Consider the following 15,266-nt stretch of genomic DNA (forward strand, 5'->3'; position numbering starts at 1 on the left):
CTCTGTTTGTTTTTGGCATCTGGTCAGAAGCCTCCTCAGAGCGGATTGCCATAACTGCACCAATCTGCCTGAACTCTTTTAAATGGGATTACCACAGTAAGTCCATTGCTGCCCGGTATTGGAACTCTTACACCTGTTGGGCTGTTTCTCACACCTTTTGTGAGTACGTCTCTCGGCCACAGTTCCATGTTTTCCGTTTACACCTGAGAACTGAAAGGAGATGAAAGTACCTTATTGGATAATGAGTTTATGGAGTGCCAGACTGCTGAGGATATGCTATAGTACTATTAAATAAATATCCTGCCCTGTGACAAAGTCGTTTTTTGTTGGGTTTTTTTGTGGGGATTTACACCAATACATATTCTTTGGTTTGGAATAGACATTGGAGGGTTATATGGGTTTGTTCTGGCATTTTTATATAGTGGCCTTTATACAAGAGTCTTAGGAAAAGTGTAATTACATCTTAACACCACCAGATGGCAGTGGTCACTTCTGACAAACAGCAACTGTTACTTCAATTTCATACACGAGTTTACGATACGTACTATACTTATGTTAAGGATTTTATGCATTCAGGATATCAGAGACAAATTTTGGCGCAAGACGAGAGACCTGTTAAATGTTAAGCCTTACTTCTTGTTTTTATCGTCAGAGTATTTTGATTTTTTCAACCGTTCACTCAAAACACAGCAATCTGAAGATGTCCAGTTTGCCCCTGAGAATTTACAACTGGCATTTTTCACAATCTTTTCGACATTGTTGACATAGTTATTACGCACAAGCCACTAAAACTTATTGTAAGTTAAATCTTAAGATACATACCTTTTCGTGTTCTGATGTCTCCCTGTAGCTGTCTCCACCATCCACAACCAAATTCCATCATTTGCACCTGCAAACAACTCCTCTTTCTACTGTGCTTGCTTTTTGTGTGCTGCACTATGGCCTAAAATGGAATGCACAGATTTACGATTCATACAGAAACCTTTGAATACATTTACTTTTGTCTTCTCTGAAGTGTAAAATACCTAAACCTGTTTGTAATTAGTTATACTATATCATTAATCATCACTAACATCGTCCAACTTGTCTGATCTACAGAAACACTCTTCTGCATGTTGTGCATCAGCAATTTTCACCTTTAAATGTATCATATTTAGCTATGATGATAAAGTAACTAAGAATGTAATTAATATGAACTGAATATGTGCCAAGATTTCTCAAGTTATCAAGATGCACGATCGCTTTCTGAGATGTAACAATCAGTAACTGCAGTAGTGTGATCATTTAGGACAGAATCCTACACATCTCAGATTTCCGTCGCTTTGGACAAAAGCCTCTGCTAAATAAAATTGTAACAGTGTAACATGATATATACACCAGTATGAGTAGGCCATGTATTGCATTCCTTTGCAACATTTGAACAGAACACAACAAACTCAGTGACAGAGGCGCTATGTAAGAAACACTTGTATTTTCTCTGACACTTCAGGGCAAGTTACAGTCACAGACAACCTCTGTAATCAGCTTACAGATCTAAATCTGGTTCAAGTTAGCAGTTATTATGTGCCTTTTGTTGTAGTCAGATCATTTCAATCAAAAACATTAAGACAATACAAGAAACATTTAACAATTAACATCAAACAAAGTGAATACAATAATTCTTTTAAATCATTTTAGCCTCCTTTCTTCATAACTCTGTTTAGAGGAGGTGGATGTGGCACTGTACAGAATTACTCAAATAACACAAAGAATGGCACAAAAACAGTGATATTTTTATGGATGTGCAAAGGAGGGATTCTCAGTCTACTGATATTATATTTCCCTGTTGTTATTTATATTTAAGTCACTAGGTGGCACCCTGAGGCAGCCCAACTCCTGTAGCAAACATCCCCTGCACATGCATGAGTGTAAAGAATCTAAATCAAAAACAAGCACAATAAAATGAGATGAAAAACACCAACAACTTTCAACAACTTTCTCATGCAGGTCTGGTTTGGCTCCTTTGGTATAGAGACCACCGCGTATCATGGTCCTTTTCTGTTTCTTTTCTTGCTGCTTTTCAGAAAAGCCTGTTTCAGCTTCCTCAATCCCAAATCCTCCTCTTCCTCCGCAGTAGTAGTAATGTTCCTGGGCACGCTAACAAAGCCAGTGTTTCTCTGAGCTCCTGACTGACTTGTGTGGTTTCAGCTTTAAGCTTAAGGAGGAAGTAGTCCTTTGTTTACTGTAGTTGCTCACTGAGGTGCTACAATGGGTCTAGAGCAGGTAAGTCCACACGGTGTCAGTCTTTGACTAGCCTATAAATATGATGCTGTGCGCCGTGCTCGCTGGTGGACACCTCGAAGACGTATGCTATGCACAGGAGCGTCTCCAGTGTGTCCCTGTTAGTCACCACCTGTGGACAAACACACAAGGTCCTGTTCAGTCATGCTGTGAAGGATGAAAACCGAGCTTACCTTGGCTACACACTTTTACTGTTAATAATATCTCTTCACATTTTTTTGTTTTTGCAGAGAGGTATGCAGTCCTTTGCAGAGTGGTTACATGAGTACATGATCTCCATTGTCAAAATGATCTGTTATTCTAAGTATCTGCAAATACATCACAATGAACAAACACAAACAAGCACACAATTTCACCACTTCATTATGTTGCATTGAACACAGCACTTGTTACATGAGGCATATCGATCTATTGTGCTCAGCCTTGCAATGTGGAATCTGTGGGTGCATGCATCTGTTGTCTGTGTGTGTGTGCATGTGCGTGTGTTAATGAGCCGTTCATGGCTAATATGAGCTAAATCAGCCCATTGAGAAACCTAATGACATGCTGCCATGTAGTCGTCAGAGTGGGCTCAATATGCTCATTGTTCCTGGGCAAGTAGGAATGCAGCCGCCAATGGAAGGGACACCAATGTCTCTGAACCCCGGTGTTGAGGACCACTTTGTTACCATGGTCATACACTCCGCTCTATTCACTTCAGTCAGAAAAGTCCAACATGCAGTGGAATGGACAAAATGTTTCAGCTCTGCAAGAAACCATACAAATTGCTTTTTGAATAGGCAGGGGAAAATAGCTGCCAGCTGTTAAACAACCTCATGCATTTTATTTTCAGTTTCACACGCGTTACGACAGTGGGACGCCTGCAAAAAGCACTTGAAGATTGAGAAAAAAAGCACTTAGTACCATGTGGCCTTGTGCTATATGAGTTCTCATAGTATGTATGGAAGTACATGAATGATGAAGGACAATGAATGTGTTTCAAAGCATGAACGTGTTGAAGACAATGATTTATATCCTAATTAAATTAAGCTGTCATCTATGTTCAACACAAGTAACATTTTCTGAGCTAGCTTAACATTAGCATTTTTCATTTGCTTAAAAATGAATAGGATGATTTTTGGCCTTATGCCTTTATTGAGAAAGAGGATAATGGATAATGTCGGAAACAGGGGAAGAGAGAGTGGGGACAACACGCTGCAAAGGACCGAGGGTGAGAGTCGAACCCGGGGCCGCCGCATCAAGGACTAGCCTCTGTACACAGGCCGTCAATTTAACCGCTGAGCTGATAAAACCATGATAAAACATCTCTACTCAAGTTCTTAAATGGTTTTTAATGCAATGATTTGACATTTCGTAAAATACACTCTACTTGCACTCTTACTGATTAGCTTAGCTTAGCTTGCCTCTGAAAACAGAGCAGATAGCTAGCCTGGCTCTTTACAAAGACTAAAATATTGCCTACCAGCACCTCTAATGCTGCATTCAGGTAATGTAGGAAGAATGGACAGAAGACCATCAATTTTCAAACTTGGGAGTGCTAGTAAATTATTCCAAGGTTATCCCACTGCTAAACTTGTAGTCACACAAGACAAATTAGCTTCTTTGTTGTCTTGTTTTTTTCAAGAGTTTAGTGAACTAGCGATACTAGCAAACAATGCATAGGTCCTTTTAAATAAATGAATTGCAATAGAGTTAGATCTTTTATATCTTTCATATCTTTTCATATTCATGGTTTCATGATCTCTGCTGGTACCTTGGCGAGCTAACGCTAACAACAAGACTTAAAAATTGTCTTCCTGACCCCTTGAAAACGACCACTTGTTGTTTTTACAATTGTTAACAATAAGATAAAACATTTTAACATTTTAGGTGAGCTTTAGAGTTGCTCATGGGTGAAGGTTTTTTTTTTTACATTGAAAAAAAACAGGCTAGCTGTTTCCTCTAGTTTCTAGTCTTTATGCTAAGCTAAGCTAACCAGCAGCTCGCTAGCTTTATATTTCAGTTGTAGGTATAAGAGTGGTATCGATCCTCTACTGTAACTAGCAACAAAAACTGGCAAGAAAAAGAAATGCATTTTCAAAAACTATAAAACATCCTTTTAGATCCTAGAATACTTGTATATCTGAATCCCCAGGCTCCAAACACACACACACACACGCACACACACACACACACACACACTGTATATTCCTGATTCCTGTGTGTACCTGTAGGATAGTGAAGTTTTCCAGTACGCTGTTCATCATGTACTTCTCCGGCAGGTGTTTCAGCTTGTGGATGAAGTTGATCATGTATTCACATAACGGGGAGCGGTGGATTCGAAACACGTAGCGCCCGTTTTCAAAACGTGCATACTCCGTCTAGCAAAAAAACAATAGACGATAAAAACAATGAGCAATATATCAGAGCACAGACCATGTGAAAAGAGAATTAAAAACACATTGCAGGATGAAATGTAAAATCTACTGTAAAAAAATGGGGATGCCTAATCCACTGAAACTCAATAAAATACATTGGATTAAACATCTATGATATAGGCTGTAATGTGTGTAATATAATACACCTAATGCAGCATATGGCATGCCAGAAAGGACATATTTCTCGTGACAACCATAATCAAATAATGAACCCATTAAATATCATGTTGCTTTCTGAGGCAGATGGCTCTATGCAGGGATGTGTGTGTGTATGTGTTTATATATTGTACAATCCATCAGCAGCAGTTGGGGGCAGGGCCTTTATTGTGTCCAGTTAACGGGAAGCATAACAGTTACTCATGCTGGGGAGATTTGTGAATGATGTCAGTTTCCTGACCACAGATCAGTGATAATTGACTGGAATCCGTCCCAACCAGCAGCAGTTATTCACTCCTCGTGGTGATAATAGTGGTTTTTGACATGGTCATGACCTCTTAATGTGGAAATATCACACTTTTATCAGGCAACCTGTGATGCAAGCTTCTTGAACTGTGGCCACAAAGTGTATATACTCTATAGTGCTGATTTCTCTGGGAACTCTACTATCCTAGAACAAGAAACTGACGCCAGATGCCAGACATTATGAGGAATGGTTGGAGAGCTAAAAACCACTTTAAACTATTAAAATATATGTAATTTTCCAGGGAAAAAATTGTCAAATAATAGTGCAAAAAATGACATCAACTGAATATGACTTAAAATGATGAACATAAAAAATAGTACAGAATCTAAACCATACTATCAAACTATAGTGTCTGATAATAGCATACAATATTGTACAAGTTTAAAATTAGAACATTATTCTCGATAACCCTTTTATTTGCATTGTCTTACCTCTACTTTTTCCACCACCTGCTTGCCAAAGGAGCAGACTTTGGTGGATGAGGTGATAATCATGTTCTCAGAGCTCTCATACTGACTGGAAACACCGTAGAAGAAGCTGCTGTCATCCTGCAGGTTTACACTGAGGTCCGCCTAGAAAGAAGAGACAGATAACAAGTCAGGATTACCTAACACCAATATATACCTGTCAGTCTGACCGTAAAGGAACCTTGCTTTCAGTCTGGTGGTGTGTGAGCATGTAGGAGAATTTGCAGCCTAGTAGCTACCCTGCTCCACTCTGAGCATCCAAAAGCTCAAGGATATACAGTACCAGCTCCATAATCTACAACAAAATATCAGGTTGTGCTCCCAGATATGCATCTCAAGGAACATGTGTCAGTGTGACAAAGGTTTCACTAAGAGTGTTACGGCTCAACAAAGCTCGAGAGTGATTCTCTGTAAAGCCAAGAGGCATCCAATGCTCCGATCCTTGTTAACCCAGTATAACCCTGTTAAATCCATCCTGAAGATTCCCAAGATGCTGTGTATCACTGTGTGTGAGTGTGTGTTTTATGTCTTGCGATAGCACAGAAGAATATTTTGATCTTGGCGACTGCATTCATGCAAATACTACATTTTTTAAGAACTCACTTCATAGCACTGATACAGACATTTTAAATGAAGCCCATGTAATTTTGCCCGTTAACCAAATTCTTAAGGCGGCCATTTTCCTCTGACGTCATGGTCAGGGTGGGGTGCTCAAATGCTGTTACAACGTGTTTAAGGTTTTAAGTCACATAAATTAAGGTTATTTTACAAATCGTTGTCATTTCACCACATCTTGATCAGCAACTGAAAAGACAATGAACAATGAAAATAAGGAGCGACATCGGGCTGTTTTTCAAGATGAGCAACATATGCTAACACATTAGCAACGGTCAGAAAATTGCTAACATTTAGCCGCTTACTAAATAACATTAGCTAAGAAGTGCCTGAAAGCTAATATTACTATTGTAGTCTTTACACAATAGAAGTGGCAAAAAGTCCTAGCTCACAGTAATGTTAGCTATGAATGGTTGATTGCTAGCATTAGCTGTTGTCTAACAGTAGCTTAGGGCTAATCATGTTGTTGTGACTTGAAATATGGCTGGATGTCCCTCCTGATTTTCACTATCAATTTTATTTACAGTTGGCCATTGATTAAGAAGAGTTATAACCAATTGTTAGATTTCCAACATTTACAGGATTTACAACCTGGAACACAGAAAATGGCTTACATTCAGCGCATACTAGATAATATTTCCGTTAGCTAAGAAGTGGCTAAAAGCTAACATAACTGTTTTGTATTCTTTACACAATACAATAGGATTGCTAAAAAATCCTAGCTAACGGTAATGTTAGCTTGGAATGGTTTAATGCTAGTATTAGCTGTTGTCTAAAGGTAGCCAATGGCTAATCAAACATGTTGTAACTTGAAATATGGCCAGATGTCCCTCCTGATTTTCAATATCAATTTTATTTACAGTTGACCATTGATTAAGAAGAGTTATAACCAATTGTTAGATTTCCAACATTTACAGAATTTACAACCTGTGACACAGCACCAAGACACTAGCATAGAGTGTGACATCAGGGGAAAATGGTTGGAGCCAATGGTTTCTACATATTTTTTACTCCTTTCTTAACATTGTGTTAAAAGCAGTAAATAAAATCCTTCGCCATGTGAAAAAGAAGTCTCTTTTTTGTTGTCAGTCACCTAGCGTCAACCGAAACAAGTCGCACTCCTTGCACTCGACTACCTGTGTCAAAAATATGACCTCAGAAATTCAATTTAAAGGCAACACATTGTAACGTTTCTTCATCCACATGCAGATTCACCTATCTCTGATCCTCCCTCTAGTTTCACAGGCAGGTATAATCTGATTTTGGATCAGACTGAGGCGCCGTCTCCTCAGTCTGACAGTTTGGCTGTTTACCTTTTCCCCTGTCGGGCTCATGTCTCCTAATGGGCCATTGAGACACCGCTCAGCCTCCTCTCATCCCTTCATCACCCCGTTCATCTTCATCCCTGGCTCATGTAATTCCTCTATTTGTCTTCATCCCTGGGGCCTAGTGACCCTCCCCGAACCGCCATTCCCTGCTTCCCTAACAGCCTGCGAGGGAATTCATCCAATTACAATCAGCAGCGTGCAATTGGCTGATTAGATCACGGTGGGCAGGCTGGCTGTGTAACAATTTAGCAGAGGCGGCTCAAATCGGATTCCCTCGGCACTTCAAAGGCGTGAGACAATCCGTTAGGACAGGGCCACGGGCGCTGAGGGCCGAGGAGGACGGTGGGGAGAGGGGCAGGGCAGCCAGCGGCCGACATGGAGGTTTGCTGGAAATTCAATCGAGTACGCCATAGCTTTGGAGGTTGGCCAGCCGCCTGTCACCATCACCAGGCCAACCTGCGCCTCAGCACACCCCCGAGTCATGACCTGCCATGTGGCAGTATCACTGCGGTATCATCACGTTGGTTCTTCTGCTCTTTTATGACGGTGTAAATAAAGTTATCGGATTTTCAGATGTGTTGAGGATTTCATTTTGCTTATTTTCATGGCCAGGAGCATCTTCTCTTGTTGTTTCAGTTTCTGTTGTGTAGCATTTCTGTATTTCGTCATGGATGCCTTGAGAATTGAAAGACCCCCTTGGGATACGATAAGATGAACAGACCGAGAGGGGACAGTGTTATGAGCTTGTTTTCCTCTAGCGGGGACTTGCACATGTCATAACTGTTGACTCCACTGGGCTCCGACATGAATCAAGAGAGTATAATATTTCACTGATGATTTGTTGGTTACATGCCACCCACCATTTCTCCTGCTATCTCTTGTTCACACCGTCGGTGTCTCTATTTCTATCTTGTAGTCTTTATTGCCGTCTTGCTCTATTTTTCTTTATGATATATGGCGAGGCGACTCATCCCCCTTCTTCCCCCTCACGCTGTGAATCAAATGCCATGCTGACCAGCTGCTCGCTCCAAGGACCGGAGGAGACTACGTCCAAAATGGTGTCACTCACCAATGTCTTTTATCTCCCCACAATAAATAATGTGACACTCAAACATGTGAGAGTGGTAATGTCATACATACGTGTGGCGGCATGAGATTGCAATGGCGGTGCTTTGAACTTGACATTCATAGTCTCTGGCACTCACGAGCACAACACTTAAAGCTATATTATACATCTGCTTCGCGAGTTACGAGTGGCCTTGTTAGAATACATCTTTGACAAAGTGAATCAGAGCGGGGATCGCCATCATGTTTCACAGAGTAGAACAGTGTGAAATGATAGTTTGACATCATTTTTCTCGGTGCATCTTCACCATCAGAAACCAAACTCCATTTTCGCCAAACCACAGAAGTTAAAGGATCCTTAAGCTTGATGTGTGTTTGTGTCACCTTGCTGGCCGTGCAGTACAATTAAGACTCAGGTGCTTCTGAAACAGTCGCCCAGAATTCAACAGGGAGGTTATAGAAGGCAAAGAGAATGACAGGCATAATGCACATGAGGAGTTTATTTAGGTCCAGCAAGGTTCAGGATTTTGCAATCTATCCTGCACGCATAGTAGAGTGAATAATTTACATTGTGCCCAGAGTGTGCACCAGCATGTTTGCTACACAGTAGTAGGTCACCACAGTAGTAGTCCACAGGACTCTTTCTAAGCACATGCAGATTGTTCAGTTGAGCGTCTTTGAAAAAGATTTGTTTAGCAGTGTTGTTGTCAATACTGTGGTTGGGTCAAATTGAGAAAGAGTGAGATGTGCAACCCTTTTTCCCAGTTCATATTGTTTTGTATTGAGACAGTATTTAAGGCAATTTTTATACAGTTCAATATTTCCTTTGGCATGCAAAATACCAACATTAAATTTTGACCTTTTGTACACAGCGTATAAGATTGATTATTACTGTGTCATGTATTATCTGTAATGCTAATTTTTAGGAAGAATTTGAGCACCGAACAGGAGGAGTTTCCTTATACTGAGAAGACACTGTGCACACTTAATCCACAGGTTAAATTAGTCGAGAGGTTGAACACTAATGCATTTTCATGAGCTTGCAAAAGAAAAATACAACGTTATTTCATTTCTGACAGCGCTCTTTTTGTCCCCTAGAGATAAATATTAAGCATTCAAGAGTCAGAACCATCAGGCTATCGTTTTCAGGATTTTGGTAGAATCTAGGGCTGAACAATTAATCGAAGGCAATTTTCAAATTGCGAGAGGTGCAATATTTGTTAAAGGTGATTTAAAATGTGTTTTAAAATACCATTTTGATTTAAATATTGTGCTGCATTCACAGACTAAAGTATAAAATGTATTTGTTCGGTATAGACACCGTAAAAAAAAAATTCACACCAAAATCCTTTTAATGTTTCTCAGTGAAAATGAGTTTAATGATGTGAAAAAGATAATTCCCTTTAGTATCGCAAATCATATTGAAATTTAAATATAAGTCAAAATAATCGCAATTAGATATTTTCAGCCCTAGTAGAATCTCTCATCAAACATTCAAATATCAGGAAGTAGTACAGAAATTCTGTAACTGTAGTGAGTGTGAATAATTCTTTAATTATCTGACATTTTCAATATATTTTAACCTTTATTAAACCTTCTCATTGAGACATGGCTTCCCAGGATTAGATGTACAATCAAAACATGACCTACACTTTAAAACCAACAAAATAAAGAGTCGGCAAACTTTTGAATGAGATGCCGTGGATTATTATCGAGTCACTTGAGTGCAGAGTGAATGTCTTGTAAGTGTGGTGGGAGGAGCCGGCTGGATGTAAAGAAGAGGGTTGGTTTGTGAGTGTGTACATGTTGTACATGATACAAATACCAAAGGTCTCGTCAGGGGGAAGGCAAGGTGGCTAGATCAGTGGAGACAGAGTGGGCGTACTCCTCATCTATCAGTGTCTCCCTTTCCCTTCATTTCTTCATGACATTTTTATGTTGTAAATTTGGATATTTTCACTTTTTTCAATATCAAAAAATGACTTCCTGTATCTCAAGTTTACTTTGTCATTGTGTTTCACTATGAACTCTATCGGTGTGTAATGGGAGGGTGGGGGTGTGTGTGTTTGTCTGTGTGTGCGTGTATGTTTTGAGGGAGCTTATCTATAAATAAGTATATGGGGAGGGGGCATAAGGGTTGGACTCAGTCTAATGGTGCAGAAACAGGTGCCTGGGCTCATATTTCCCCTAGTGAAAGATCAGGCCTGCCACTCTCCCCAAGGCTGCTGTCACACACAATCTCACGCACACACACACAGGACAGACACGTACACCCACGCCTGATGCATGCTGTGCAGCGCTGCCTTTCCTTGCTGGCATATAAACCAAACAATCAGGTCATGGGAGCAAAGACTTTCCATTCGTTCTGGCTTTAACTCGCACTTAAGTTCCTTTAACTCCAACGCTAAAGCTATCTCAACACAGTTAACACCGCTAGGCCTTTAACGGCCAACAGGTGCTACAAAACATTAACAAGAGTATTCACTGTACTCTCTTATCACCTCCATGACTCGGGAACGATTATATGCTCGGAGTGTTTTCCTGAGCTTAAATGGGTTTTTAATTGAAGTTAGTGATTTAGAAATATTTGGAATGAACTGAAATTAACTTGACGGCAGTGAAAGGAGGAGAAGGAAGTGTGCACAAAAATTTGTTACCCAGAACTTGACGAGGAAGAAGGCGTTGTGCGGCCCTTTGTCAAACAGCTCCTTCAGGCCTCCTTTCTTCTCCGGGAACTTGTCGTAGATCTGCCGGACGTCCACGGACTCCAGATAGGCGTCGCTGTAGCTTGGGTTGGACTGGCCGATGTGCACAAACAGGTGCTTGTTGAACTGCGGAGACAGGAGCGCATATCAGGAGATGAGCAGAGCCAAAAAATGACAAGTGTCCGGTTTGGTAAGGTGCCATCAATGCCAGGTGCACTGTTAGGCGCTCGAAGCATCTGTTGCATCGGGCCTTCTGTTCCATTGAATCATATTTTATTGTAATATCCCATCACCTGTTACAATGGCTACACCCTTTACTTTACACTTACAGTATGCATTCTGTGTCAAGTGTTTTATGAAGTCTTTTGTGCAGTTTTAAGCAAATTTACTTTTTAAAAAAGGAAAATCTGAGGAATAAAAAATGTGTGTATAACATGAGTTTTTGATCTGATGCACTGAGTCACTAAGGAAAAATCATTATGGACTATAGATGATCCAAAGTGATCTCTTGTCTTGTCTACTCACAGTCTCTGGGTCCTGAGGTTGCTCCAGGAAGGCGGAGAACTCCAGCATTCGCAGCTTGGAGCTGGCAATACTTCTACCCTGCCAAGGGGGGGCACCGGGAGACATGGACAGCCCTGCTGTGCTCTCATAACCTGCAGAGAGAGGCCAACGAGTGCGTAAATGTGTGGTCTGTGAGTGTGACAATGTAAAAACATTAAAAGACAATGCAATGATTTTGCAGCTATTTCTCTGAGCTCTTCATCACAAGCTGGGTTGTCTCATCACTTTGCCGGCATGACAGCGCTCTGTCAACACAGCGGGCGGGGGGAGAAGGAGCACCCACCTGTTATGGGGGTCGGGCCGGACGCTTGCATGGCGTAACTCTGCTGGGAGAAGGGCTTAATGCTGCAGAGAGGAGGCAGACAAGAGAGGGAGAGGCATGTTATGCACCGTCTCGGCCTCATGACCCCTCCTCATGTACTAATTGGACCGCCTGACCCCTTAAGACGCAGGGGGCAGAGAGCGGTGCTGAATGTCAGACAGCTGAAGACATTTCTTTATAATTGAACTGATATGTATGAATTTGTTCTGAGATTCAGTTCCTGACTGAAATTTATCTGATGGTTAATAAGCTGATCACATGAGAACATGACTCATGCACACTGGACGGGACTCACTCTTCGTGGCCTCCTGGCTGTCCTGGGAGAGCCCCGTGCCAAAACTGGGAGAACAAAAGAGAGAAAACTATATTATACGCCTCCATCTTTCTTATATATTAAAGAGAGAAAGAAACAAAAAGCATAAATGTGTCTTATTTTGACACACATATGGAACATATAAAATACAGCACCTCTTTAAGGGGGCTTAAACCCTGTGGCCAAACTACAGGTTCATAAATCTAAACAAATTAGGGAAGTCTCAGCCTAAGATGATGTAGGGGACACATATAAGGGACTCACTCCACCAGCAGTGGGGTAAGCCGGCCTGGACAGACCCTGGAGAGCCATCTTGTTCTGGAAAGCGGTGGGTGAGATGATCTGTGCTGAGGACATGGTAGCCATACTCTGCAGGGCCTTGTCTTTGGCAGCTTGGTCCTGCGGAGAGGAAGGGGCGAGACAAACAGACAGTCATGCATAAAGACAGGGCACTTATCAGACTCCTTTTAAGTCTGCGCCCCACATCACACAAGCACAGCCCTAAAAGGGGAAGTGAAGGGCCGAGGCCAGCTTGCTTCATGGGTGAATCCCTGCCAGGCGGGGAGCTGAGGAGAAGCTGATACTACAGTCAAGGACCTTTGGGTCAAGAGTTAAGTTTATTGCTTTGGCAGGGGCGAGCTAGTGATGACAAGTAGCTTCTGTTGGAGGTCAAGCTGGAAGTCAAGTCAGGATAAAGGGTGATATGTTAATATGATGATTATTGTATCGAAATTGCTCATTTTGATACAAATAAAAAGGTCTTCCTGTGCTTTACTGTAAAGTGATACACGTCTTGTTTTTCAATCCACTCCTTCAGCAGTTTCCAAACCACAGAGGACTACAAGCCTTGGCCGCCCAGCCCTAATGGGCAAGGCCACAGGGTGCATTCTTCTTCCTAGAACTGGCGAACACAAGGGCATAGCTGAAATATGGGGGGTACATGTGGCCGGGAGCTCAGTTACACCAAAGACGTATTTAAAAAAGGCCTGTGACAGGGGCCAACCCTGTGACCGGTGCCGGGCCCTGCCAGCTGAACCCTCGTGGCTACCGTCCAAGGTGAGGGAGAGTCCTGCGAGCATGCGGGCGTATGTGGATGAGAAATGCAAACTGAGAAAGTACTGAGGGGACAGGGATGTGTTAGCTCTCAGCGTGCTGCACAGGAAAACTTTTATTAAGGTACTTATCAAACATAATACCTGGAAGGAATAATGCAGGGATTAATTTGTTCCATGACAATTGCATCCTGTTCATAACCGTGCACGCTACAGCGAGCCTCAGGCTCCCTGAAATATGTTCACATTTCATCAAAGTGTGTCAGCTTCCCATTTAAAAGTAGCATCAATTAGATGGTGCAATTAAAATAGTTTGTGCCTTTGTGTTAATGACAACATGGCGGTGCAGGGGCCAGGGATGTGGGAACCACAACCTTTATCAAAACAGGAACTTCATTATAAGAGGAAATAATAAAGGGTTATAATGTTGTGTCTCGTCTGCTGCCTAACTGAAAAGCATGATAATAACCTCACCTCAGCATGGTGTGATTATGACGTAAAAACCTGAGTAATGCAAACACACTAAACTCAGATATGACTGTTATCCTCTTGCCCAAGTGGCAAAATCTGTGCTGTGCTGTAGGATTCAGACACATTTGCTTTAAATCCAAATTTGCTCCCTTTTCTTCCAGTAAAGTGCATAAAAATGCGCAAACATTTTCTTCAGCATTTTATGAATGTAAAAAAAAAAGTGAAAGTTGACTCACGTAGCGTACCTTCAGCTTCACCTGGATCTCCCTGGCCTTCCGTCGGGCGAGGACCTGGATGTGACTGGATACCTGTGAGACACACAACAGACAACACACCAGAGGTAAGCAATGCTTTCAACCGGCATGTTTCCAGATAACATAGGTGCTGTGTGGGCGTAGCTGTTGCCTCATAGTAAGAATGTCTGGGTGCAGACCTGACCTGTCTGATGGGGGCTTTAACCCATTTAACCTTTTGTGTTCACATGGATTTCCTTCAGATGTTCTTGACGTGATTCCTAATGGTCAGGTCTAATTGTTAAGAAAAAATCTAATGGGATAAATTAAAGCACATTAACGCACCCCAAAAGTTGAACCATTTACATTTTCATTTAAAATAACCTTTAAAAGAAAGCATTGTTGTTGTTGTTACTCTTAAATGCTTTATGGATCAAAAACTTAAATCCATTTTGGCCTTGTTCGTATTGGGAGGAAGGCGGATATCTCAGAAGAGGATATAAAAGACAAAAGCAAAACTATGGCTCCATAGTACAAATGCTGATCCTCATCGGTTTTATGATATGGATGAACTGCAATACGGTATACATCTTCCATGTATCCCCTAGATTATGGAAGGGTTGTAAAAAAGTGATTTACAAAAAATACATTGTAACGCTGCGTATAACTTCCTGTTTGTATTTGCTGTTGTTTTGCAGGTGTTTATTGAGGTGTCCACCATACTGGCTAATTGGCTGAGAAGTATTTCCGGGAGAGGGAAGCTCCTTTTAAGCGGGAGTTCGGCATTCTGGGAAGACAAGCGAATGTTGAGCGAGCGAGAGCTAAGGAGAAAAGCAGCAAGCGAAGCTGTTTGTTGTTTTTCCGGGAACAACTCAGCCTCGGGTTAGCTGTTGCTGCAACAAGGTTATAAATCTGGGCTCTGTTGAGCTAGCAACGCACATCGCCTCTTCCTCGTTCTTCCTTCATCCACC

The 15,266-nt window shown here is 41.5% G+C and overlaps 1 protein-coding gene across 3 annotated transcripts in view; it reads right to left on the reverse strand.

Annotated features, from left to right (window-relative positions):
* Nucleotides 1–1,461: 1,461 nt before the first annotated feature.
* LOC138612664 (transcriptional enhancer factor TEF-3-like) overlaps nucleotides 1,462–15,266 on the reverse strand; it is a 41,265-nt gene continuing 27,460 nt past the window's right edge. For 2 of the 3 annotated variants that reach the window (XM_069686038.1, XM_069686040.1), the window contains exons 3-11: nucleotides 14,299–14,370; nucleotides 12,804–12,938; nucleotides 12,522–12,565; nucleotides 12,188–12,249; nucleotides 11,866–11,996; nucleotides 11,293–11,466; nucleotides 5,592–5,732; nucleotides 4,488–4,640; nucleotides 1,462–2,392 (exon numbers count right to left, since the gene is read on the reverse strand). In XM_069686038.1, coding sequence (XP_069542139.1) covers nucleotides 2,279–2,392; nucleotides 4,488–4,640; nucleotides 5,592–5,732; nucleotides 11,293–11,466; nucleotides 11,866–11,996; nucleotides 12,188–12,249; nucleotides 12,522–12,565; nucleotides 12,804–12,938; nucleotides 14,299–14,370 — 1,026 coding nt within the window. In that variant the 3' untranslated portion in view covers nucleotides 1,462–2,278. The remainder of the gene's footprint in view (nucleotides 2,393–4,487; nucleotides 4,641–5,591; nucleotides 5,733–11,292; nucleotides 11,467–11,865; nucleotides 11,997–12,187; nucleotides 12,250–12,521; nucleotides 12,566–12,803; nucleotides 12,939–14,298; nucleotides 14,371–15,266) is intronic. The other variant, XM_069686039.1, reaches the window with a different exon arrangement.

The sequence above is a fragment of the Semicossyphus pulcher genome, unplaced genomic scaffold, assembly GCF_022749685.1.
Source record: "Semicossyphus pulcher isolate SPU_LCO1_2020_fin unplaced genomic scaffold, fSemPul1.0.p SCAF_8, whole genome shotgun sequence".
Lineage (NCBI taxonomy): Eukaryota > Metazoa > Chordata > Actinopteri > Labriformes > Labridae > Semicossyphus > Semicossyphus pulcher.